Here is a 25,713-nt window from a genome sequence, read left to right on the forward strand (position 1 = left end):
GCGAGCAGATATGAAGTCTGAGCTCCATTCACGGCACTCTACTGTAGACAGACGGCTGCTGCGGGCAGGGTCAATTATTCTTTTCTCTAAAGGGACAGCGATCCTCGGAAAGAGATCACAGCTTAAGAGAGTGAGGGGATGGGGAGGGAAAGAGGGGATAGGAGGGAGAAATCACTTGAGCATGCTCCATTGTCTCCATGTAAATACTCCCTGATCAAGATTCCACTAGCACTCTGCCAGCTACTTCAATCTGCAACTGGCACAATCAAGGAAAAGGACAGAAAACAAGGAGATCGAGGGCCAGTCGAAAGAGGAAAGAGGGGCTCTGAAGGGAAAACACAGCCGCATTTCTTACATTTAAAATCCATCCTTCAAGTAAACATTTTTTTGACGTTACACCGCATTCATCTTCTCTCACACGCTTTATTCACACGCATCTCTGAAATATAAATCGTCTCTGAAATGTATCAGTATATGACTGTGGTATAAAACAAGCCATCTTCAAAAGGTCCCCGTTTATGAAACAGGTGCAGAAGAATGTAAGCTGGCACACATGCAGCCTAATTCCCAAATTTCTGAGAACTATAGTTTCTGGGAACTCAATTAACTTTTTTTTTTTACGGTTTCTCTGCCAGTTCCTCACACCCCTCCCCCATGAGGTCAGCCTGTGGTCCCTCAGCCTGGTCATCCATCTCACATTGAAACCATGAACCCAGCACATTCCTTCTGCCACCTCAAGAACAAAACGCCAAAGAGAGAAAGAGGGACAGAGGGAAAAAGAGAGAAAACAGAAAGCAAGCACAGCACAGGGCTAAAAGGTAGGCGCTGGACCAAAGCACCCGAGCAACTGCAAAAGTAACATGCTTAAAATAAATAAATAAATAAATAAATAAATAAATGTTAAGTTAAGAATGATCTCTGCTGTCCTGACTGAAAAAGATGTAGTCAGAGCAGGGCAAGCACTAAAGTCTCTCAGGTGGGCTGCTACTTTGGGAAATGAGCATTAATGAACGGAAACATGCCTGCACTTGTCCTGGATCTGACCTGTACTCCAACCATAGATACTCTTAAGATACCATAAAAACTCTTAAAGCACTTCAGCGTCCTTAAAACACGCACACAGCCACACAAAAATGCTGATGTAACAGATAGCATTGGTCTGGACCAGTCTCCATCCACCTCACCTAAGCCTAGAGGGGATGTCGAGGAATTCCAGAGAAATTCCAAATAATCTTCCACTTGCAAACATGTCGCAAAATCAAACTTAACGGTTTGTTGACTCACATAAATCCATAAATGACTCTTCGGTTCATGTAAGATTATACACATTTGAAAAAGCATTATATAAAAGCATCCTGTTTATTCATGAGTCATTGCATACTGCCATTTTTTTTTCTTTGAGTCAGCCAATGAATCTCTTTCTCAGACACTTACTCATCTCACTTCTTTCTCTGAGCTCATTCCAATTGGAGTAATCTTTCTCTACTGTTCAATTCTTATTCATGCAATTTGCTTCATTAAAAAACATGTCAGATTTTATCCTTAACTCCATTATGCTTAAAGCACCTCAGAAAAAAACAAAAAATCCAGCAGGGTGCTTTCACATCTCTAGTTCAGTTCATTTGGTCCGAACCAAGGGCAAACAATTATATATTGTTGCATTTTTCAGTATTTTTGGTTCCTTTTCACACCACACTGATTGCTTTGGTCCGAACCAGTTGAAACGAACCAAAACTCAGGCACGTGACAACATCCGCATCACTCATTGGTCATGGCGTATTTCCTAAACTGCTTTTCGATTGGTCAGAATTTATGTGTGGGAAAATTCCAACAGAAGAGGAAAAGCCAACAAACTATAACACTACGGAGAGACGACTGCGCAGGCTGGTTTTGTCCCTGGACAAAATCTACTACATTGTGTGTATTTACCACAGTATACAAACAATACATTTCTATAATGAAGCGCGGATGCTACTTGAAAATAGAGCGCGCATCACTTCAAGCAGAGTTGTGCATTCATTATTCTTAACTCTGACATGCTCATCTTCCGAAAATATTGCCAACAATCTATAAGGTAATAATGTTATGCAAATAATGTCAGCACAGCTGACTACGGCAGCTGGTTTGTTCGAGGTCGGTTCACGTTCTCGCCACAAACAAACCGCTCTAGAGTTCATTTGAAACTCATTTGTTTGGTCCGCTTTTGGTGCGCACCCGAATGCGATTGCTGCTTTCACACCTGACCAAACGAACCTCGCCAAAGAGGGAAACAAACTCTAGTACGATTCAACTGAAATAAATGAGGCAGGTGTGAAAGCACCTTGAGACAGCCATTTTATAGAGGGCCAGTAGATATACTACACTGAAATCCGACTTTAAAAGAATGGTTCACACACACAGAGAGTTCATTCATGCCATCCCTAACTTATATCACTTTTAATCTTCTGTTTTTGCTAATACAGTGAAAGCCAGTGGGGTCCAAAACAACACTGGACCCCATTGACTTTAATTGCATGGACCAAAACATTTGATTTTCAAAATATCTGATTATACAACAAAATTGTGTGTTTTGTTTCCATAAGATGACATATAGGTTTAAATCTTTGAAAACTATTAAGTAAGAAATAATTGACGTGGGCCATTGAATTATTCATAAAATAATGCACATGCGTGGTGGTAATGGGAGAGAGAGAGAGAGAGAGAGAGAGAGAGAGAGAGAGAGAGAGAGAGAGAGAGAGAGAGAGAGAGAGAGAGAGAGAGAGAGAGAGAGAGAAGAGAGAGAGAGAGAGAGAGAGAGAGAGAGAGAGAGAGAGAGAGAGAGAGAGAGAGAGAGAGAGAGAGAGAGAGAGAGAGAGAGAGAGAGAGAGAGAGAGAGAGAGAGAGAGAGAGAGAGAGAGAGAGAGAGAGAGAGAGAGCGTATGTGAATTAACGTTACCTAAGGTTTGTGCTTCTCTTTCAACAGTGTTCGGCAGCAGCGTCTACACATATGGAACTGTAAGAACAGCGCCTTTATGACGAGAAATGTCATGTAGCTTTTAAGTTGCTGAACTATTTTACTGATAAAATCGTCAGAGCAGCGCTGACAAATGTGTGTGTCCGTAGTGTAGCTGTGTGTGTGTGTTTGAGTGGGAGAGCAGAGTACATAATTAAACCTTAATTTATGGGAAAAACATGGCAATAAATTGTATTGTATATTGTATATTTGTATATATCCAATTGTTTACCATATTTATTTGCTTGGTTAGTGTTGCTGTAGGAACCATGGACTGTGTGAACAACATGAAGGTAACTAAATAATGGCAAAAAAATAAATACATTTTTAGTGAACTATCCCTTTAACACCTGAACCAAACTTTAGAGTTACTGCAGGTCCAGGAACCTCTACAGGTTGACTTCTGCCAGTGTGTTTTTAAGACAACTATTCCCTCAGGGTACTAAAGGCAAATAACACTTCACTTTCACGTTCCAGATGTAGTTCAAACCGATAAGATTTTAATCTGATTAAATCAGATGACACTGACGGAAGACAATCAGAGTCATTGTTTTATGCTGTTAACATCTAGGCTTAAAATAATAAATAAATGTGCCAGTGTATGTGTGTGTGTGTGAGGCACACACTGTGAGCCATCTCTGTCTGTGTGTGGTTAGTGTGTACATACAAACACAGGGAGTCTGGGGCCTCCCAGCTCTCTCTTGAGGGAAAAGACAGAGAGCAAGCGAGAGATAAAGGAATATCCCACCTGTAGAAACAACTTCCTTCCAGCTGGCCAGATGGTGTGTGTGTGTGTCAGAGAGAGACTGGGAAAGAAAACACTAGCAGCGGAGAGCAGAGCAGAGGTCTCTGGCTGCTCTCACCATGACTTCATCCCAGCATGCACTACATGAGCTGAAAAACCACAGCAGAAGAGCTGGCCCTGTTCCCTCGCTCCAGTTTCTTGTCCCCTTACCCTTTATCCCCCTCCTCCTCTTCCTCCTCCTCCTACTTCCCTCTCTTTATCCTATATTCTCACTGCCATTGCACATGTAAAATGGGCCAATACAGTTTGAAGATGAGAATGCACAATATGCCTTGCTAAGAAATTGCATCTTTGCAATGACATAATTGACTAATTGGTCTTTAGAAAAGCCAAAACATTTAGGTTTTTATCAGGATAACTTGACCCGATCAGGGGTTGTTTAAATAAGATGTTTTATTGGTTTAACAGCCATACAAAGCATTACGCTTCTTGCAATATCTGCACTTAATTTTTAAACTAAACATTGTGAGCCAAAGACGCGTGTCTGGTAAAAACCAAACTCTGGTCGGGCAAATCACATCGTGTATAGAGTCGGTGGGCGGGGCTTAACATTATGACGGCCAAGTTGCGCTTGCGTGCTTCTAGTAAAGAAGCTGGCGAACAGCGGCCTTTCGAATCAGCTTTGACCGCGACTCTGGAAGACTTAGAGTTAAGCTTTTCTCTGAGAAAAGAACAAAGAACGGCACTGAAGTCATTCTTAAAAAGGGAAGATGCGTTCTGAGTTTTGCCGACCGGATACGGCGAAAGTTTAATAATCTGTCAACTAGCTCCGCTTCACGTTGCTCTGGTTGGTTGAAGCTCTATCCTATCGCGTGCAGAGGGAGTTTGAAAGACCGTTTATCCCGCCCCTCGGATTGAGCCCTCTCAATGGTGAGTTTCCTGACCAAACATCTTGATGTGGGTCTGGCTTGTTAGGCTATAATTTAGTTGTTTGTGAATGTAAATGTTCTGCAAAGTTTTAAAGTCGCAAGTGCACAATAAATAAAGTTATTGTCTCCCAAAAAATGAGAATCGACTCTGAAGCGCCTATACAAGTCGTTTATATTTCGAATCCTAATGTGTGACAGTTCTACGTCACTAGAAAAGACATGTGCATAATGCCCACCTATGTTATACACTGTACCACATGACTAGCTGTCAAACAACATTTTACTGACAACTGCTTCTCAAATCTCGGAGCTCAACGTGGAATTCGCAAAGAACTTGGTTTTTAAAGATTGGTCAGTATTAAGGATGGGATGGTATGAAAATCTCATTTGATGATGATAGTAACCAAAATTATCACAATTATATCATGGTTTTGTTCAAATATAATCAAGAACTGATGCACACACTAGAAACATTGAAACAAGTTTTCTATTTGAAAAATCAACCAACAATAAATAAAACAATCAGCTGTTTTTTTTGGCATTTCCTTCCTTATAATGACCATCGTCAATAGCAACACATAACAGTGCACATCCATCTATCACAATGGACGTACTCTCTCGTTTCATTCAAATGCAACTTGCCGTCTCTGTTTGTGATTGTATTGACAATGAAATCAGAGGACTTTACTATTAATGCTACTAAAATATTGTTGTGATCATCTTGTCTGGATGATTGTTAAATGGATTTATAAACGGGAAAGATTTAAAACAAACAAACAGTACTTAGTGTATTTGGTCCAGAATGAGTAGTGCATCACTGAGGAACGTCCTGCTCAAGTCGTCCTTGTGATGGAGGATCAGGTTGAATAACTAGTTCTCCCATGTTTCATCATCGGACTCACACTCGGATTGATATGGTAAAATCTACTTAATCTTTACTGTCTTTACAGTGTGTAAAAATCGTTGAGCTTTAAGAAGCCTCCGGACGGAGCTGAAATTTTGGTTCAGAAACTCACTGTAACCGGTAGACCAATCACAACAGACTAAGACATCTGGCCAATCAGAGCAGTAGGCTCACGGAAAAGAAGGATTTAGGGAGACTGATTCGTCCATTGAGTCGTTTGAGAATCATTAAAACAAATTGGTGCAATGTATATTGTGAGAAAATTTAAATAAATTATTTTTTATTTTTTTTACTTGTAAAATGTAAAAAATGTAAACCTTTTGTAAGAGGCCTCCAAGACAAAATTAGGAACCTTTAAAATAGCAGAATATGGCTAATTTAAAATGTTAAAGCGCCACCACCAAAATAGATAATATGTTAATAAATAATAAATACAATAAAATAAATACAAATATACTATATAAGAAAATACATTGATAAATAAGTAAACAAGTATATAATAAAAAAATATATATATTGTTTTTTTTGGTTAATGCATTACCAGGACTCCTGTGTTAAAGACCCCTGCTTAAGATAACACTTGACAGAAAGATTGAAAATAGGAATTAGCGACATCAGGCAAAAAAGGGGGAAAAAGCAAGTAATACGATTTTTATAAAACATTATGAAGACATTATTATTCTTTAGAATAATACACAGATGATTTTTTACAATAAAACAAGAAACATGTAGCCTAAAAAAGCAGGCAATTTGGATTTCATGCTGAGCAAAGCCACATTTCCTAAACTCCATTTCCTCTACGTGCGATTGACACTTCCCAAAAACCCTCCATTTATAACTGCAAACTATGAACAAGAGAGTCACAAGCCTAGAAACAATAAGCAAATTATTTACTTCAAAGCCAAAACTTCTTTACAAGACCTGTCTTACTTTAAGCGTGCCGCATTCCAGCATGCTCGGCTTCGTAATGACAGAGCAGTAATGAGGCCCTTTCCTTCCACATGGCCACTGGTTTACAGATATTGACAGCTCTGCACAGCAGGCTGCCATTCTCATGGGCATGTGTGTGAGAAAGCGAGAGGGAAAACCAGAAGGACAGTGAGGGGGAGAGATCTGAACGTCCCTAAAACTATGCGTCAAAGTCTTAAATATCTGCTAGCAGCTATGTGTGTGCGTAACCGAGATGTCCTGTGTCAGATATCTCTGTTTGCCTCTGAAAGCCAGCACTTCCTTGCCATTGTTAGCTAAAACAACAGGATTACCAGCGACTTCATTTGAGCCAGACAGATATCTTGACTTAAGAGGCTTTTGGCAGAGCAAAGACGACCAGACCAATGGAACAGGGTGGCACGCTGCTTGAAAACAAAGAGATCTGGAGCGGAGATATTCCAATATAGGCAGTCTAGATGGCTAAATTTAGCTTCAGACTGCACAGCGGTCAATGAGGAATGAAAGTGTCCATGATACATAAAAGAAAAAATCCTTTAAGGAGGTTAACACAAGTTTGAAGTTCTTACAAATGTGTATGTTTTATATTATCCTCACCAAGGCTGCATTTATTTGATTACAAATACAGTAAAAAACTGAAATATTGTGAAATATTATTACAATTTCAATAAAGTGGTTTCCAATAATATAGTTTTAAAATGTAACTTATTCCTGTGATGGAATAATTCCTGAGCTGAATTTGCAGCATCATTACTCTAGTCTTCAGCCTCACATGATCATTCAGAAATCATTCTAAGATGCATTATGTATCTATGGTGACCGTGATAATTACACCAAACTTTTGAACCGTACTGTATCGAGAAAATTATATATTCATAAATACCATTATTACAGATACACATACCATATTACAGATCGTAGGGCTGTGCGATATGGAAAAAAAGAAATCAATTAAAAACATTCTCAACATAGCCGGTATATGCAAGTTATTCCATGTATGAATTGAATGTGTTTGCAAGGACAAAAATTAATTCAGGCAAAAACAAACCATTGACCCACATAAAAACCAAAAGTTTAGAAATCTCCGAATGCAGGATGTGTACACACAGACCGACTCCCGCTCATACTCCGTGCTGTATTTAATAAGTACATGTTTGAGTAGAGAATTAGGTTGTGTCTGCTGCACCTCAGCAGCAGGTCTCGGGTCTGCACCTGGTGGTTATTACACTGGCAGCTTTACAGGCCAGATTCCAGTGTAATTACAGGTATGCTCAACAGGGCTCTGTGATACGGAGGACTGTGGGAAAGCTTGGAGCACATTTACCTCACTATCCAAGAGCTACCGTTTCACACGCATTAAACATTTATCTTTAATGGTCAAACATATCGGAGTCATTCAGTGGTGGACGGCCCTGATGTCGGCCAGATGATGAGAGGAAACCCATTACGTGATCCAAACAAGGTCAAAATAGAACAAGATGCTACTAGCAGGAAACAATCTAGACGAGAATGAAGACGAGGAGGTAAAAGAGAATGGGAACGGGTTGTATCCAACATCCTCATGGAAGCGGCCACCTGATAGCAAATAAAATGAACATCCTGTGATAGCCAAGTCTGGGATAGCTAATAGGACACAACAAGAACAAGAAAGGCTAAATCTTTCGCTATGCAACTTTAAATGAGATTATTATAACCGTACTTGGGGCATGTACGGTGGAACAGCTGCCGGTTTATAATGAATAATTCTGAATAATAATTTTCTCTGAGATCGCCTGAACTAGATGGTCTCCGCCCCACTGAAAACGAACTCTGGAGTGATTTGGTTGAAGTGAGAAAAGCAATCCGACCCAATGGACTAAGCGGTATCGGAAATGTGTAATATAAAAAGCAGCAGTGTCTGATTTTGAGTTTTTGTGGTTGAAAACCAAGAAGGCCTCTTCATCTGTGTAATTGGTCTTTTCTGTGCATTGCAATAAATATATTAAATATAATTTATAAATGCATTATTTATCTCTTTGTTTTGGCCTTCTGTCCATAGTAATATGGTGTTTTTATTAACAAAAACTACACTTTTTGAAAACACTCTCCAAAGTTGATACATTTGAAAACACTGTATATGTGTTGTTGTGTGGACTGTGAAAACTTAGGTATTTGAAAAACAATGACACATTTAGTTATGTGACACATATCGAACCGAGAGATATGCCCCTTATCACAGTCCTGCAAAGATGACAGAACATGACAGAACATTGACTCGCATTTTCTGTCCTGCGGCAAACCATGAGTGCAGTAGCGTTTTAGACCAAACATATAATGGTTAGTGAGAGCGACATGGACACATCAGTGAGTATAAAGATATTTTGTGAATCTGCTGTTAACGTGTGGATGAGAACTTTTTGGAAAATGCTTGAAAATGCTAGTGTGGACGGAGAGCGCTTTAAAACAAAAATGCTGTTTTTAAATGTATTCATGTAGACAAAGCCACAATAAGTCGACAAAGTGAACTTGTCAATCCATCTTGATGGATAACGCAGGTGAACGTAAACAGGTTAACTGTGACCAGTGAGAGAACAGTTTTACTCACATGTGATTTGCGTAAACACATTTCGGTATACTTTGAAATGTGGGAGCGAACGAACCAAGATGCAACAAATTAAGTCCCTTTCGGAGCAAATCAAACGGTCTACAGGTCTGGAAACGCCCTTAGTAAGTCAGAAAACCAGCAGTGCAGGTCCAGTTTAATCATTTACCCATGTCAGGTCAGTGCAGGACACTTTCATGCTGATGCTGGCCCATATGAATGGATTCTTCCTTTTCAGTGAAGGCACACATTGCACACACTCCATTAGCATGTGTTATTGGGCTTTTGTGTGCCCTTTGTGCTTTACACCTTACAACTACTGACATTCCAGCAGGGGCAAACGAAACGGCACCGAACCCCCTCCTTCACGGGCTACTTCACTCAGCAAACAAACTGTAAAAGTGGATTATATTGCCCAAAGTGAACTCTTGACCACCATTTAGCTGGACAGGTGGTTGTCCAGTGCGCTATAGTTCTTCAAACCCTGCTGGAAAATCCGGCTTAAACTGGATGCTCTAGATGGTTCAGAATGGTAGACCATCTTGAAATCAACAACGAACTAGCTAACCAGCTTGAACGAGTCCGTGCTTTTTGGAGCATGGTGGTCCAAGACCATCTACACAGCAGGACCAGCTAATAACAGACAGCTGGTCAAAGCTGGTTATTAGTTTTCAAACTTGTTATTAGCTAGTCTAAGATGGCTATAACCAGTTTGAACCAGCTAATGACCAGCTAGGGCCAGCTTAGGCTGACAACAAACCAGCTAACAGTTGGCTAAAGTGGCTCTTCAATCAGAGACTTCCTAAAATATTTTGTGAAATAACCTGGGTGTTGCAGAATGTTAATTTCTTAAATTTCCCATCAACACACTATAGAAAATCATTTCAGAGATACAATGTCTGGTTCAAGCAAGTGTCTCATCCATGACAGCCCTGCCTTTCTTTCTTCCAAATGTGTGACGGCATGACAATTCAATAAGCAATGGTCTTTTCGCACCATCAGTGCAGAACTCATTTTCACTGGACCCTGACATTAAAGTCAAGATTAAATAGAAATCATAGTCTGTAGCAAGTTCCAGTCTCTAATGAAAAAAGATTTAGAGTTGTCCTCAACCTCCTCAGCACTTACTAATACCTTTTAAAAAATGAGATCTCAAATTTCATTAAACTGGTGCCAATGCGTAAAATAAGAAATGCGTGAAACTTTCTTTAGCCTCTTGAGATCTAGAATGGTAGAGTCAATGCAAATGACCTTAACAACAACAAAGTGTGAATTAAACAATGTCCAATGACTTAATGTGACTAAATGATGATAACATTTCTCATTGGTGCCAGATGAATCTCTGGCTGTAACAGTGATGTGTATGGGATTATCCACATTAACCGCAGCAGCTGTCTGTCCCTTCACATTTAGTCCAGTCTGAAACATTGCCATAGATCTCAAGGAATCCATAACATGCGAAGTCTCCATATCCATTCTGACCATTGTGTCTGGAATGTGAGGGTTTTTCCAGTCTACTGCCCATTCAACTCCTGAGAACTTGGTGACCAACTGTGTATTTCCTCCTAACAGAAAGCACAAAACCATGTCTCTCTAAAAAGTCCAAACAAACTTCTATCTTACAGGACAAAAGTAGAGTATGTTTTAGACCATATTATATTTTATATATATACACACTTTTCTTTCTTTTTTTCTTTTCTTTTTTTAATGCCGAGTCATGCTGTGCTCTTCCGCAGCGTTTCCTACCAGACCGGTCTGAAATAGTCCCAATATAAACACTTATTATAAGTGTACCATACTGATTCATTTCAGTATAAGAAAAAAATTATTTTGTTGTAACGACAGCAGCATCGGTTAAAGAACTGTGCAGTAAATCAAACATTCACTGTATCCCAGTAAAGGCAATAGGGCGGAAATACTACTTAATGGTCAATAAAAATGCAGTTGCCTCACTGACTTGTTTGCTAACAGATCTAACAGTGAATTCCTTACATATTTGAACTCTGCGAAATGAAATCAATCTGACTTTGAGACTTCGAAATGTGTTGCTTAAACAATGATGTCTGCTGGAGAGATTAAACCAGACACGGACTAGAACTTGGTGCCAAGACAAACTCTCGTCCTCTGTACAGGAAGGAGGGGAATATTAAGTAAAATCAGAGATGAGCAGAGGGCTGCAAAATACTCTTATCCCTTTGTTTCAAGCTTAATTAGTATTCCAAGCAAGTGTGGAGGTTTCAGGGTTTAATTAAAATCTTAAAATGCAATAACTAGGGAAACTCTAACAGGTATAATTCTCAGCAATCGACGCCTCCTCCTCAAGCGAGTTATCTTATCACTGTCCGATTCTCTAGCCTCTCAGTCCAACCGCTTTCTAATCATGTTTCATAGAGAAAGTCCCAGTGACACATCATGCTAGAAAACAGCCTGCCGGAAAACACCTTCCCGTGACTACCCTGACAAAGAAATGCTTGTGCCCAGGCAGATAAAATAAGGTGATGAGCTTGAGCGTCCCATCAAGCCCTCAATATGAAACAGTCTTAAGGCTAGATCTCTGAAGACTAGATTTATATTAGTCCAGGTGCATTCGATACTCATCTTTTTCTTTAAGTTTTGGACTTTAGTCTACACTAAGACGCCATTTTGTTCTGCAAAAACTGAGCTTTTTGAAGATGTTGGATACATTTGAATTGCATCTTGGCGTGGACTGTGAAAACGTAAGCATTTTCCGACAAGCGTGAACAAGAAACTTTTGGAAAAGGCTTGAAGACACTAGCGTGGACAAAGAGCCTTTTGAAATGAAAGCGCCATTTTCAAACGGATCCTGATTAACGTAGATGAGGCCTAAGAAAGTTCCAAAGCTATAATTATGACTTAATAACCCCCCAAAAAACACATGAGATCATAATTCTGGCATCTTCAAACCTTAATCCCCTTCCCATTCAGGCTAGTCATCTACACATGCAGCTATAGAATTGCTCTATTACAAATTATCGCACATCAGAGACATTTGCTACAGATTATTCAGCTCCACTATGCTCCTGTCATGGTGCCGACAGGTTTTCAGGCCATTCACCATGGCCTCCCAAATCTCATAAAACACATTTGGAAATCCCAGGGCTAAAGACTAGCTCAGAGAGATCAGCCTGAAACAACACAGGGGTGATTTTTTTTTTATAAAGCCCCTTTTTGAAAAGGCCCTTCTCCAATGACTCTCATCTTAAGACCATTAACAAGGGTGGAGGAAGTCCTTCACCTCAATTATGCTTGATCTATTAATCATTACCTGTTCGCGGCTGAGTGCAGGCACGCTGACCTTCGTGCAATGTGGAATCAGAGGCACGCCAGGCCTCCTCCTTACACAAACAGCCGGAATAAAAGGGAATTGCTCCCAAAGACCTGCTACTCTCATTCCCAAACCTGCCACACACACTCAATCCAGAGCAATCGACGGGATGACCTGCACACTCATTATCACGACAGACCACCAACACTGGACCCTGTGTCCTTAGGCTAAAGCTCAACTTGAACTGGGCCCCTTGAACCAGCTTGCCTTCATGACAGGCAGAAAACTGAGGGATAGATCAGAGGACAAGTGGGGGGAGTTGGCATCTTTTCATTGATGCAAAAATGGGTTAAGAAATTGTTTGAGCATCCAGTGGAGTGGTTCTGAAATAAATGCAGCTGATGAGAAATTACAGCAGGCAAGTGATCTAATTCATGGAATAATAATTATTTTAACCCAACTCTTTTTAATGACTCGGTCTAATTGTAAAAGATACAGTGATTTTTGGTTGCGAGATGGGAATAAATAAGAGATAATTTATAATAAATATTTTTAAATAATGAAAATTACTGTATTAACAATTGGGAAAAATAACAATGTCAACTGTAATAATATCAATGAGGAACATCAATGAAAAACTTCAGGAAAAACAGTTTTGTTTGGTAACGCCGTCTGAAATCGAATACTTCCCTACTATATATAGTGTATGCATGAAACAGTAAGCCAACAGAGTAGTATGACTACGAATAAATATATTTGCAAAAGTATGTGAAAAACTACTTCCGCCAAGATTTAGAAGTGTGGATTTGATGGACATTTTAATATTCCATGAGGCCACTGGAAAGGATTTGTGAATGGCAAGTAAAGAGAAAAAAATGACGCTGTAGGTCACATGACAGTGACAACAAGTTGGTATAGTTCATCCGAATTTCATTCAAACAGTACTACACACATTCATACTAACATGCTTTTTAACGGTTGTGACTTGTGACGTTAGTTTCAAACCAAATGTAGTAACAAATATACAGCTTGTGATTCTGGCATCAGTGATTCAGATCTTAGACTATTAACAGATTCAAACAAAAGGAATTGGACATCTCAATGCTACTATCAGTCGAGCTTCTTCACTGTTTCCTTTTCTTTGAACTTATTTCATTACTAAAATCAACACGAAGCCATGCCATATTTTCTTTCATGCCAACTTTATTTTGCTTTCCAGCTATTCCTTTTAAAGTGAGTCTGATTTATTTCACCCTATTCAAGGGATCAGAAATGAAAGGGATCAGGAACGGTTTGAAACAGGTCCATTTCAGTTTAACCAATTATCTTAAAGCACAATGCAAACATCCACGATTGTGCAGCTTGGCATTTAATAAATTAGCATCCACATATGCAAACAAAGTCAGAGAAACACTGAAGAGCAGCATGTTTGCACATGTCAACTTCAGGGCAAAGGGAACACTTGATTTGTTGATTTAACAAACAATGCCAAAATCTCTACTCTCAAAATTGATCCAATGGACTTCTAAACATACAAATGCAGTTTTGGAATAAAAAAAAAGTCACACTGTGTAATTTTTTGCCCGCTAGAGGTCACCTATTCAAAGGTGTAGCCTTTGTAGAGTTGTAGTCTTCACCTCAAAGCCGTTGAAAAATAATCGGAACGGGACTCGGGCAGAAATCATGATCATGAATGAGATTATTAAGTTAGTATGCAGCAGCGCAGGGCCGAGTGCTGAGGGAGCGATTGCTAATGAGAGACGAGTGTGACGCACAGCTCAACAGCAGCAGAACTTTTATTATGCCGCAGTGGCCACTTCTGCTCAAGCGTATGTGGGTAACGCGGCGCTGTTTTATCATATTAGAAGCATCTGAGTGTGTTGAAAATGATGTTGTAATGTTACTCTATGCGATCACTCCACGGCTGCTGTGAAACACCTGTTGCACACTGCAGTAAGCTAAAACAATATTAGAATATCATATTAATAAATGTAATTACATGCAATTCATTTTAAAACATTGGATCACAGAGAAATACATTATTAATGTACAATAATAATTACAGTAATGTACAATAATAGTACAATAATTCATTTTCTGTCTATAAATATCTCCAAACAGTTGTTTCCTTTTCTAATAAAACACATATATTAAAGCATCTGTAGTGTTTCCAAGGTTACTACAAAATAAAATGGAAATCAGGGTGCATGTCCTGGTAATATTGCTTATTTCTCTGAATTTAAACATTCTTGGAAACATCTGGGGTACTATGCGTATATCTATATAAAACCATCCAAACTGGTCCATATGAATTATTGCTTCAGATGACTTGGAATAAAGCACACATTGTAGTTAAAATAGTTGAACGCTGACATTTAAGTAATTATTCAATGATAATCTCACTTTGGTCATTATTCACTTTCATTGTATGGAAAACAGCAGCTCAGTCATTCTTCTAAACATTTAGGCTGGTGTACAGAAGATGTGCTTGATGTAATTGTGCTCGAACTTATTAACCCAAGTTTTATTTTCCATATAACACCCCGAGTAGGTCTGTTTCCACAAGGAGAAAACGGGGTGGGAGTGAGAACACAACGCCTTTAGGCCTCTCCTCTAAGCATTCCAGTCTACACTTGTATCAAGAATTTCTTGTTGCGTTCTCTTGTTATCACATTTCATCCTCCCAATCGTTTCATTATAAACAATGTTTTTTCTCCCCTTAAGAAAACTTTGGCTTTGACAGCAGTATTCTCAACTTCAGCTTGGAATCTCTTCATTTCTCAGTGCTATCTAACCTGTCAGAGGTGAGGAGAGAGGAAAGGATACATTCGGCAGGCTGGCAGGTACGATCTTGTTCTTTCCACCACACACACTCTTTTTTTTTTTTTTTTGCTGTAGGTCTAAAACATGGATACTAAGCAATGAAGGAAACAAATAAACTTCAATAAGAGGTCATGCTTTATTAAAAAAAATGATGGATAACATCAAATATTCCTAAATCAGTTTAGCCAACTCAAACGAACACCATTTAGGCACAATTCCAAGTCACTCAGCCTTTAAGGCAGCACTTTTTATTCAAGGCCTGGTTTATAGTATACTTGCCTAACCATGTCAAAAGCAAGGTCAGAACCACTGTTTCTGAATGTTTTGAAGTGCACACTCTCTGTTTACAGACTCTGCGATTTTGGAATTAGAATTCGCAAGCTTTAACAAAACCGTTGGCCATTCTGAGCACAGCTGTTTGCTATTTGTAGCGTATCCTTGAGCATCTTGTGTGTGAAACGAGATCCAATCCCATTACAATATAAAAAGAATCACATTTGTTAAATGAAGCACATGGTCTCTCATTAGCCAGAGCAGCGTTTATTTTCGGTGGCCTAACACTTAGCCCGCCATGTGAAAATGCAAAATACGGTACTCTGCTAAATTGCCCCCTTATCAAACCTTTTAAGATTTTAGCAGCCTCTAAAAAAGAGTCTTCTACTCAACAAGGGCTTCTGCCAAAAAGCTCAGCACTAAAAAGCGGAGAACTAAAAAGACAGAGAAAGGGGACGGCTTGTGCCCTGAAGGAACACTTTTCCGATTTGTGCTCAATTCTATTAAACACTAGAAACCAACGAGGACTCATGAGCCATGCAGTTTCAGTCCCAAAAGGGATATTCTCAAAGGACCTTGGACAAAATATGCGGGCATGTGCTTGATCTACATGTGAAGTCAAATCGGATTGGCTAACTTCAGATATGGTTCACCTAAAAATGAAAATTCTGTCAGAAACAGAAGCTCTGTACTTAGCGTCATGTGAGAACAAACTTAATCGGTTCATTCAAGAACAAACCTCATTGGTTCTCACATGTCAAGCAAACACATTTAGCCCTCCATATTTTATGTTCCCTGTGTTTGTTCAAGGGCCAGTTTTTCTGAATAAAAGCCTAATTTCAATCTGTTTATCATATAATGTGGTTGTGTCTCTTCTGAAGACTTGAATTAAACTGCTCTATTCATATGGTTTTCTTTTACAATGTCTTTATGAAATTTTTAAAGCCACAAAGTTTTAGTGGAATGGACTTTCAATGAAGGAGCAGAAATCTCTCAGGTTTAATTAAAAAGATTCTTTATTTATGGTTCAACGATGAACAAAAGCTTTATGGGTTTGGAATGACACGGGGTCACTAAAGGCCCTGATATACTGAAATCGAAGAACGAACTGATAGGACGCCATTTCAAAACTAAATCAGGCCAAAACCAAGTTCTTTTTGAGAGTGCTTGCCAAAGTGAACTTTCCGGAAAAGTAAACACCATTGGACTGAGGCGATTACTTAATAGGTGGATGTGTGTGGAGGCTCCACCTTCTTTCATGTGAAAATCTTATCTGGTTTATTTGGCCTGTTCACTTGGTCTAGATCAAACGTCCGCAAGTGAAAATATGAACACACTAGGGGAGCTGCTTTAGTAGAAAATTAAGTTGTATTTATAATTAAACGAGACACTGACACTGTTTTTTTCATTTTTAATACGGTAAAGCTGCTGGATTTTAAGTTATCTATTGTATAAAGTGATATATAAAACGTGACTTTACTGGAGTGCCGTAGAGCAGGGGTCCCCAAACTCAGTCCTGGAGGGCCACTGTCCTGCAGAGTTTAGCTCCAACCCCAATCAAACACACCTGAAACAGCTAATCAATCCCTGCGTCCCAATTCGCATACTATCCATCCTAAATAGTATTCGAAAATAGAATTAGTATGTCCCAAATCGTAGTATGTTGAAAAGAGTATTCCAAAGATTCCCGGATGGTTTACTATTTCCGGTCCGAATTCACAGTATGGATCGATGTAAACTCTAACGGCTGATATTGCCCACAACCCACTGCGAGTTGGACGAGGATTCGATTAGAACTACAAACGCGGATAAAAAGCGTTAATAAACTACAAACATGACGGATGTGCGAGTTCGACGGTTAAGTAGAGAAGTTTAGATAAAGGGGTTTGAGTGACCAACTATCAATATTTAACCTGACAAAAATATATTTATTCAGTGTTGTCCACATTATATTTCACCTGCAGCAGCATTGTGAACTTTTGTAACTACACGTTTGGCCATTAACTTTTAAATGCATCATTATATTTAAACTTCAAACACATGAGGAGAGTCTCTGCATTAATGATCCACAAATGGCAGATCAACGAGCGGCTACATTTCTCTCCGATACGGTAAGAGATTAATCTGAATGTGGAGGATTTGAACTGTGACGAATCTGACGATGATTGACAGAGCAGATAAACGGTGACGGGATGCACGTAACTAAGCGACAGAGTCCGTTAAAGATGGCGAAGTAGTATGTCCCGAAACTTGCATACTTTTCTGCTACACACTCAAAAGTATATACTTTTTCTTCACAAAAAGAGTACATACTTTTAGGACATAGTATAAGTAGGCGAATTGGGACGCAGCAAATGTCTTTATAGGCCCTAGTAAGATACTGATTAGCTGTTTCAGGTGTGTTTGATTGGGGTTGGAGCTAAACTCTGCAGGATAGTGGCCCTCCAGGATCGAGTTTGGAGACCTCTGTCGTAGAGCTTGTGCAAACATAACCACATTGCTTAAACACAATTCTTAAGCAAACTTCTACATTGAGCTATGTAAAGTTATAACTTTGAAAATCAAAACATATAAAAGTAGTTGTTTGTTGGCCACAACAAGCTGCAAAGTGGGCCAGACTTTATGTTGAACGTGTAGACTATACAACCTGCCATCCAGAGAGGATACAGAGTGTCGATTTACTGAATCAATTGAACCTATAAGAGTGATGTTAACTTCAAATGCTTTGTTGTATTCCAGACTAATGTGTATTTTCTCTGCTTGTACGGCTGCCAGCATTGTTGAGCACTAAACAAGATTAAACTACAAGCACTGCTGAGTTACAAAATGGAAAAAAGAAACTCGCCATTTATAGCAGAAGGACAACCACTATTTCACATTTGCATTAATAACACAAAAGCGCTTTGAAAAGTCACAGAAGTATCTGGTCTAATTTAAACGATTTCTTCTTTCCCAGAGAGCCAAACTTTCCTCTGACAGTCTGGCTTGGAAAAGGTGGAAATAAGCAGTGAAGGCCATCATAACACAGATGCAGGGGCCCTTGTGACAGCCACATAGCTTGAAGCAATGCAGTTACCTTTTAGTATCTCCACTCTAACTCTATAAATGATTTCCCTCAAGGAAAGGTAAAGGTTTGGACTTTCACTCAGATTAGTCAAAGGCCCTGCAGGTGCTCAGTTAGTGAACAGACACACCCTTCGAGAGCACTGACTGTCAGCGGCTGATGGCTAGTGACGGCGCACGTGATATGCTTTTGCTTTTAAGGCCCCGGGCCCAAGAAATTCAATGAGAAAAGTTAAGAAAAAAAGACTTTTAAAGACTTCTGTATTAATATAGTCATGACTGCTGTATTAATATAATATAAATGCATAATGCAATGTCACAAAACATGCACCGCTTCATTAGGTAGAATGAAGATGCAGTTAGAGCAGAAAACACCACCTGCTTTTGCAATCAGGACCGCCGTCACCACCACAGGAGCTTTCTAACTCTCAAATCTCTGCATGACCAGCAGACGTGAGTTACGGCTTTATGCTGAGTCAGGAAAGGGATTTTACCTTCAACGCAGTGCTCTACCTCCTCCAAGTTGCGGAGTGTAATCCTCATCAGGCTTGAGTTGAGCATCAGTTCGTTCTTGTGGCTCGGCCACATGTATTCAGGGGCCAGATTGACAAAGAAAATGCGAGTATCTCCGGTGGCCACCTGATTGTCGCAAATATGGGGGTCCCCGAAGCCGCCGATCATGACCTTGTTTCCTCCGTCCAGCAGCACCTCTCCATTCACCATGGTCTTGCCTTTCAGGTAGCGCCATACTCTGACCTTCAGACAGGGGAAAGACAACAAGAGATTAAGAAAACACCATTTCCTGCAGATCAAGGTCACTCTTGCACATTCCAGAGTGGCCACCTACCATCAGCTGTATTGTGCACCACACTTATTATATGTATCTGTTTTGTATGTGCCTCAGTGGAGATCCGAAAACGGCAGACCACATTAAAAATGGGATTTTTAAATATTTAAAACAAAAATAAAAAGTTGTTATGGCAAATTAATAAAAAAAAAAAAAAAAAAAAATGAGATTCTGCACTATTCCTAGGTTACATATTCGCCAATAGCAAATTCATTAACTCCTGGCGGTAAGATGTTCAATGATGGATAACATGTTTTACACAAGCTTTTACACAAACTTCAAGTGCTGCTGTCACTAAATCCAAATGCTAAGAAATTCATGTATATTTTTTAATTCTGCATTTTACTCAAATTGTTAAGCTCATATATTTGTAATATTTAAAAATGCAAAAAAAAGAAGCATTTTTCACTCGTGATCTTTTATTTTTGAAGATTTGCAGTGCCATATCTCATCCATCACACAATGAAATGATGCAGGAAGAGCTGCAGTTTCAGATTACTCTTCTTTTCACACTTTTTATGTCCTAGCGATTCGTTTCTGCAAGACTTTGATATGCGTAACCGCATTCAGTTACTTCTAACAAAGTAAGTCCATGATTACATGATAATTGAATATAATTGACCCCGGAGCACTAATAGAGCTTGAAAGGACATCAAGTCACTGCGAAGGCTGAGGTTCAGGTTGCTCATGTATGAAAGCTCAAATTACAGGTGGATCAAAGTAGGATTGTGCAGGTTGACGTTTTTCATTAACAGAGAAGAACCAATGTCCTCATATACGAAAAACCCTTTAGGAACAGTTGAACAAATATCCTTTTTAATTACAATTGTATGTGATTTTATATTGGAAAGATTGGGTGAAGCTACTTGGTGTCAATGAACAAAAAAAATTAGGCTCAAAAAATTGTGAGGTTGCATGTTTACAAATTTACATGTTTCCATGATATGCTGTGAGTTTCTGGCCAGGACAACTCAAATATTGGACTGGACAGGTCGTTTTCGTCTATATGTCTGACAGGTGATATATATCAGTGACAACACATATTCAGGTATAAGCAAAGACTTGCCATACGATGTGTTATTAAGTATATATTTACCTTTTTTACTTTCACTTTGATTCACGTGAATTGTGTCTGGGGCGCAAAGTCTTACCTTACAGGAATAAGTGTTGTGCACAGGATCCATGTTCAAGATCTCCTCTACAGTCCCGGTTAAAACTATATTCGCCTGATCTTCTCTTTTTTCCAGCTCCTTTTCTGAACAACTTCCATGACAACGCTGACTCAAAAGCACAAAAACAAAAGCAAATGACCAAACGGGACGATAAAACGCGTTTCTGCGGAAAGAGCCCATGGTCAAACCAAACGGATAAAAGAGAAAGTTACGAACTCCAAAGGCAAACGCCGGACGAGTTCTGCAGCAAGTTTGATGGAAATAATGATACGGCCGCGCGCTGCTCTCGGTGTTCTTCAAACTTCACAGCGATCTCATATCTGCGCTGAGTGAACGCGCGAGCATCAGCCGGCAGACCGAGAAGAATAGAGAGAGGAATGAGGAATGCCGCTGCTCACCCCCCTCGCGCGCGCACTCGCTCTCCTTTCAGAATGACGCTTCTTTCACAGGGCATTTGCATGCAATCTGAATTGCTGATAAGAGCGACGGAGGGGGTGATTTCAAGCGCACGAGAGAGAAGCGGGTGTAAAACGCCACCCCTTGGAGAGATTGCGCCAATTCGGACAACTGAACCCCTCCACAGGATTAGAGATGACGAACAGGGAGCTTATAATAATAGTGATCTTCGCGTTTACTCTTTTAAGAATATACAGAGATCCGTTTGTAGTCGAAAACCCCAAAAGAGGTTTGTTTTTCTTTTTTCTTTTTTTTCTCTCTCAAGCTATGGTTTGATTTGAACGTGGTTTAAGAGAAAAGGTCTGACATTTAAGAATTTATTATTTCACGATAGTTTTACGTGTTATACAAGATAAATTTGACTATTTGAAACAAGTTAAAAGTGAATTGTACAGCTGTGCTATTAAGATGCTATAGGGACTACAACAGCAGTCCGATTCACGGAGGACATACATGTCACATGCCTGTCCTGTCGTGTGTGCACTTGTGGGTTTTGTTATGTTGAGCATGTGCTCGTGTCCCTGTCAGTTCCCTCCCCCTTGTTATCTGATTATTGGTTAATTTGCCCCACCTGTTCTCCCTCATTATCTGCCTTGTTTGTTCCCTTTATAATCTCCTTGTGTTTGTCAGTCTGTGTTGGATCCTTGTGTAATGTCTGCGTCTCCCGTTCCCCCAGTGACTTCTGTTGGTATGTTTTGAGTTTTAGTTTATGTTCTATTATGTGTTTTGCCCCCTCGTGGGTGTTTGTTTTGTATTTATGTTTTATTTGTTATAAATATATATCCTTTTCTGCACTTGAGTCCTCGCACCATTTCCTTTGTCTGTAACGTGACAGAAGGATCCAACCAATATGAGGACTCAGCGGAGAAAGAGGTCACCGCAATCCCCTCCCTCTGCTATCTCCTGTCCCCTCTGGGACCGTATAGTCCAGTTTAGCTCCCTTAGAGCTATGCGGCAACAAGGAACTGATCTGAGGGAATTTGCACAGGAGTTTAAGAGGGCTGCAGAGGGACTGGGATACAGAGATGAAACTCTTAAGGAGCTCTTCAATTATGCCCTCGACAAACCATTCGATTGGACTGTAATGAGGGCACTGGAGGGGGCAACATTCGAGGTGACTGTGGATTATTTCATTGGACAGCGGAGGAGGGCCCCTCTCCGGAGTCCGGTGGTACCTATGGATCCACTTCCGGTGGACCCTGTGCCGGTGGTCCCGGTGCCGGTGGATCGTGTTCCGGTGGTCCCAATGCCGATGGACCCAGTTCTGGTGGTCTTGAAACGGAGGAGGAGAAGGAAGGCTCCCTCCGTGCCTGTTCCAGTGGTCCCAGTTCAGGTGGATTATGTTCCGGTGGTCCCTGTGCCGGGGGATCGTGCTCCGGTGGTCCCTGTGCCGGTGGATCGTGCTCCGGTGGTCCCTGTGCCGGTGGATCGTGCTCCGGTGGTCCCTGTGCCGGTGGATCGTGTTCCGGTGGTCCCTGTGCCGGTGGATCGTGTTCCGGTGGTCCCTGTGCCGGTGGATCGTGTTCCGGTGGTCCCAGTTCCGGCAGATCGTGTTCCGGTGGTCCCTGTGCCGGCGGATCGTGTTCCGGTGGTCCCTGTGCCGGTGGATCGTGTTCCGGTGGTCCCTGTGCCGGTGGATCGTGTTCCGGTGGTCCCTGTGCCGGTGGACTCCGTTCCGGTGGTCCCGAGTCCGGAAACGGCCTGGAGGGCTGTGATGGGATGCTTTGTGGTGGCAGTCCTGCATGCGTGGAAGGAGCACAGGGCTTTATCCGAAGCCCCGGAGGCAGTTCCGGTGGTCCCAGTTCCGGTGGATCGTGTGCCGGTGGTCTCAGTTCCGGCGGATCGTGTTCCGGTGGTCCCTGTGCCGGTGGATCGTGTTCCGGTGGTCCCTGTGCCGGTGGATCATGTTCCGGTGGTCCCAGTTCCGGCAGATCATGTTCCGGTGGTCCCAATGCCAGCAGATCGTATTCCGGTGGTCCCAGTGCCGGTGGATACTGCTGGACTGGAGAAGTTTCCCCAACGCCCTGCCTGCGCCGCTGAGGCGCCCTGCTCTCCCTGCGCCGCTGAGGCGCCCTGCTCTCCCTGCGCCGCTGAGGCGCCCTGCTCTCCCTGCGCCGCTGAGGCGCCCTGCTCTCCCTGCGCCGCTGAGGCGCCCTGCTCTCCCTGCGCCGCTGAGGCGCCCTGCTCTCCCTGCGCCACTGAGGCGCCCTGCTCTCCCTGCGCCGCTGAGGCGCCCTGCTCTCCCTGCGCCGCTGAGGCGCCCTGCTCTCCCTGCGCCGCTGAGGCGCCCTGCTCTCCCTGCGCCCCTGAGGCGCCCTGCTCTCCGTGCGCCGCTGAGGCGCCCTGCTCTCCGTGCGCCGCTGAGGCGTCCTGCTCTCCGTGCGCCGCTGAGGCGTCCTGCTCTCCGTGCGCCGCTGAGGCGTCCTGCTCTCCGTGCGCCGCTGAGGCGTCCTGCTCTCCGTGCGCCGCTGAGGCGTCCTGCTCTCCGTGCGCCGCTGAGGCGTCCTGCTCTCCGTGCGCCGCTGAGGCGTCCTGCTCTCCGTGCGCCGCTGAGGCGTCCTGCTCTCACCGCGCCGCTGAGGCGTCCTGCTCTCACCGCGCCGCTGAGGCGTTCTGCTCTCACCGCGCCGCTGAGGCGTTCTGCTCTCACCGCGCCGCTGAGGCGTCCTGCTCTCACCGCGCCGCTAAGGCGTCCTGCTCTCACCGCGCCTCCCTGGCGCCCCCTGCACTCACCGCGCCTCTCTGGCACCCTGCTCTCACCGCGCCTCCCTGGCGTCCTGCTCTACCCGCACTGCCCTGGCTGCCTGAACTCTATGGGCCGCCCCGGCCGCTTGAACTTGGTGGGCCTCCCGAACTCGGTGGGCCGCCCTGGCCATTCGAACTTTGTGGGCCACCATGGCCTCCTGAACTTTTTGTTTTCCTCGTTCCTCCCTTGTTTACCCCTCCCTTGTCTGTACCTTCTTGGTCTGTCCCTCCCGTGCCCCCCTGGTCAGTCCCTCCCGTGCCCCCCTGGTCAGTCCCTCCCGTGCCCCCCTGGTCTGTCCCTCCCGTCCCTCCCTGGTCTGTCCCTCCCGTCCCTCCCTGGTCTGTCCCTCCCGTCCCTCCCTGGTCTGTCCCTCCCGTCCCGCCCGGGTCTGTCCCTCCCGTCCCTAGTGGAGCGTCTGGTAGCCGCTCCTTAAGGAGGGGGTAATGTCACATGCCTGTCCTGTCGTGTGTGCACTTGTGGGTTTTGTTATGTTGAGCATGTGCTCGTGTCCCTGTCAGTTCCCTCCCCCTTGTTATCTGATTATTGGTTAATTTGCCCCACCTGTTCTCCCTCATTATCTGCCTTGTTTGTTCCCTTTATAATCTCCTTGTGTTTGTCAGTCTGTGTTGGATCCTTGTGTAATGTCTGCGTCTCCCGTTCCCCCAGTGACTTCTGTTGGTATGTTTTGAGTTTTAGTTTATGTTCTATTATGTGTTTTGCCCCCTCGTGGGTGTTTGTTTTGTATTTATGTTTTATTTGTTATAAATATATATCCTTTTCTGCACTTGAGTCCTCGCACCATTTCCTTTGTCTGTAACGTGACAATACACACACATTCTTGTGGTAGTTGTAGTCCAAAACCCGTTAGCAACTTACATTTTTCTAAAATACTTAGGGTTAAGAATTCAAATTTGAGGTAAGATGATGTGACGTGTGCTAAATACATGCAAGTAAAAAAGTTTTTTTTTTTTTTAAAAAAGAAAGAAAGAAAAAAAAAGAAAAAACAATAGGCCTAATAATATGGTGAGGTCAGCTAAAATGGGCCAGATTTTGGTAAATGACTTATAATACCATCAAATAAGCTATGCATGAGATCTAATGATATTTTTATAAATTAGCATGGGTCTCTTAAATATGTATATACATTTTAAATGTGAAAAAGTATAATTGTTTTAAAATTATGAGAGTTAGAGTATTCTAAGTTATGAGTTCACCCTATTAAGACTCTATATAAATAAATAAGATGATTCATTTAGATGGTAAATTTACTTTAAATATAATTTAGTTATTTTAAATTATTACAGCAGGAGTTTAAAAGAATAGTTCGCCCAAAAATAAAAATTACCCTTTACTCAGCCTCAGGCTTTTTTTCTTTCAGACAAATACAATCAAAGCTATATTTAAAAAATGTCCTTGCTAATCCAAGCATTATAATGACAGTAAATGGCAGCCCAAAAGAGGTGCATCCATCCATTACATAAGTAATCCACATGGCTCTGGGGGGTTAATATAGTTTTTCTGAGGCAAATTGATGGTTTTATTGTGTATAATAATAATATGCATAATTAAGGCTTAATGAAGTCTATCTTCTGCCAGACCACCTATATTCAACTTATGAAGAAATTGTAATGCCTCTCACAGTTCAAAACACTTAATTGCTGTGGCCGCTTGTAATTGCACAAGCAATCTCAGCAAATAATACATATCAAGCTCATGCAAAATGACTTGAAACTTACTGCAAAAATGTATACTGCAAGTACAGTATCTCCCAAAAAAGTAAAAACAGTTAAATTTCTAACATAATTGTAACAACTTTCATCTTAACATCTTGAGACAGAGATGAGTAATGATGTTACTAATATGAAAATCATTCTGGCACAAGCGATAAAAATCGTATTGTGGCTCCCTGTTCTAAACTGACAGTGCATAAATTTCCACCCTTTCAAAA

At 41.6% G+C, this 25,713-nt stretch overlaps 1 protein-coding gene across 7 annotated transcripts in view; it reads right to left on the reverse strand.

Moving 5' to 3' along the window:
* Window positions 1-25,713, reverse strand: part of agrn (agrin) — a 299,876-nt gene that overhangs the window by 263,969 nt on the left and 10,194 nt on the right. For 2 of the 7 annotated variants that reach the window (XM_067446240.1, XM_067446239.1), the window contains exons 1-2: window positions 20,543-20,935; window positions 19,039-19,300 (exon numbers count right to left, since the gene is read on the reverse strand). In XM_067446240.1, the coding sequence (XP_067302341.1) occupies window positions 19,039-19,300; window positions 20,543-20,743 (463 nt within the window). In that variant the 5' untranslated portion in view covers window positions 20,744-20,935. Of the gene's footprint in view, window positions 1-19,038; window positions 19,301-20,542; window positions 20,936-25,713 lie in introns of those variants that run through there. The other 5 variants (XM_067446241.1, XM_067446242.1, XM_067446244.1 and 2 more) reach the window with 3 other exon arrangements.

This window comes from Pseudorasbora parva, chromosome 6, assembly GCF_024679245.1.
Source record: "Pseudorasbora parva isolate DD20220531a chromosome 6, ASM2467924v1, whole genome shotgun sequence".
NCBI lineage: Eukaryota > Metazoa > Chordata > Actinopteri > Cypriniformes > Gobionidae > Pseudorasbora > Pseudorasbora parva.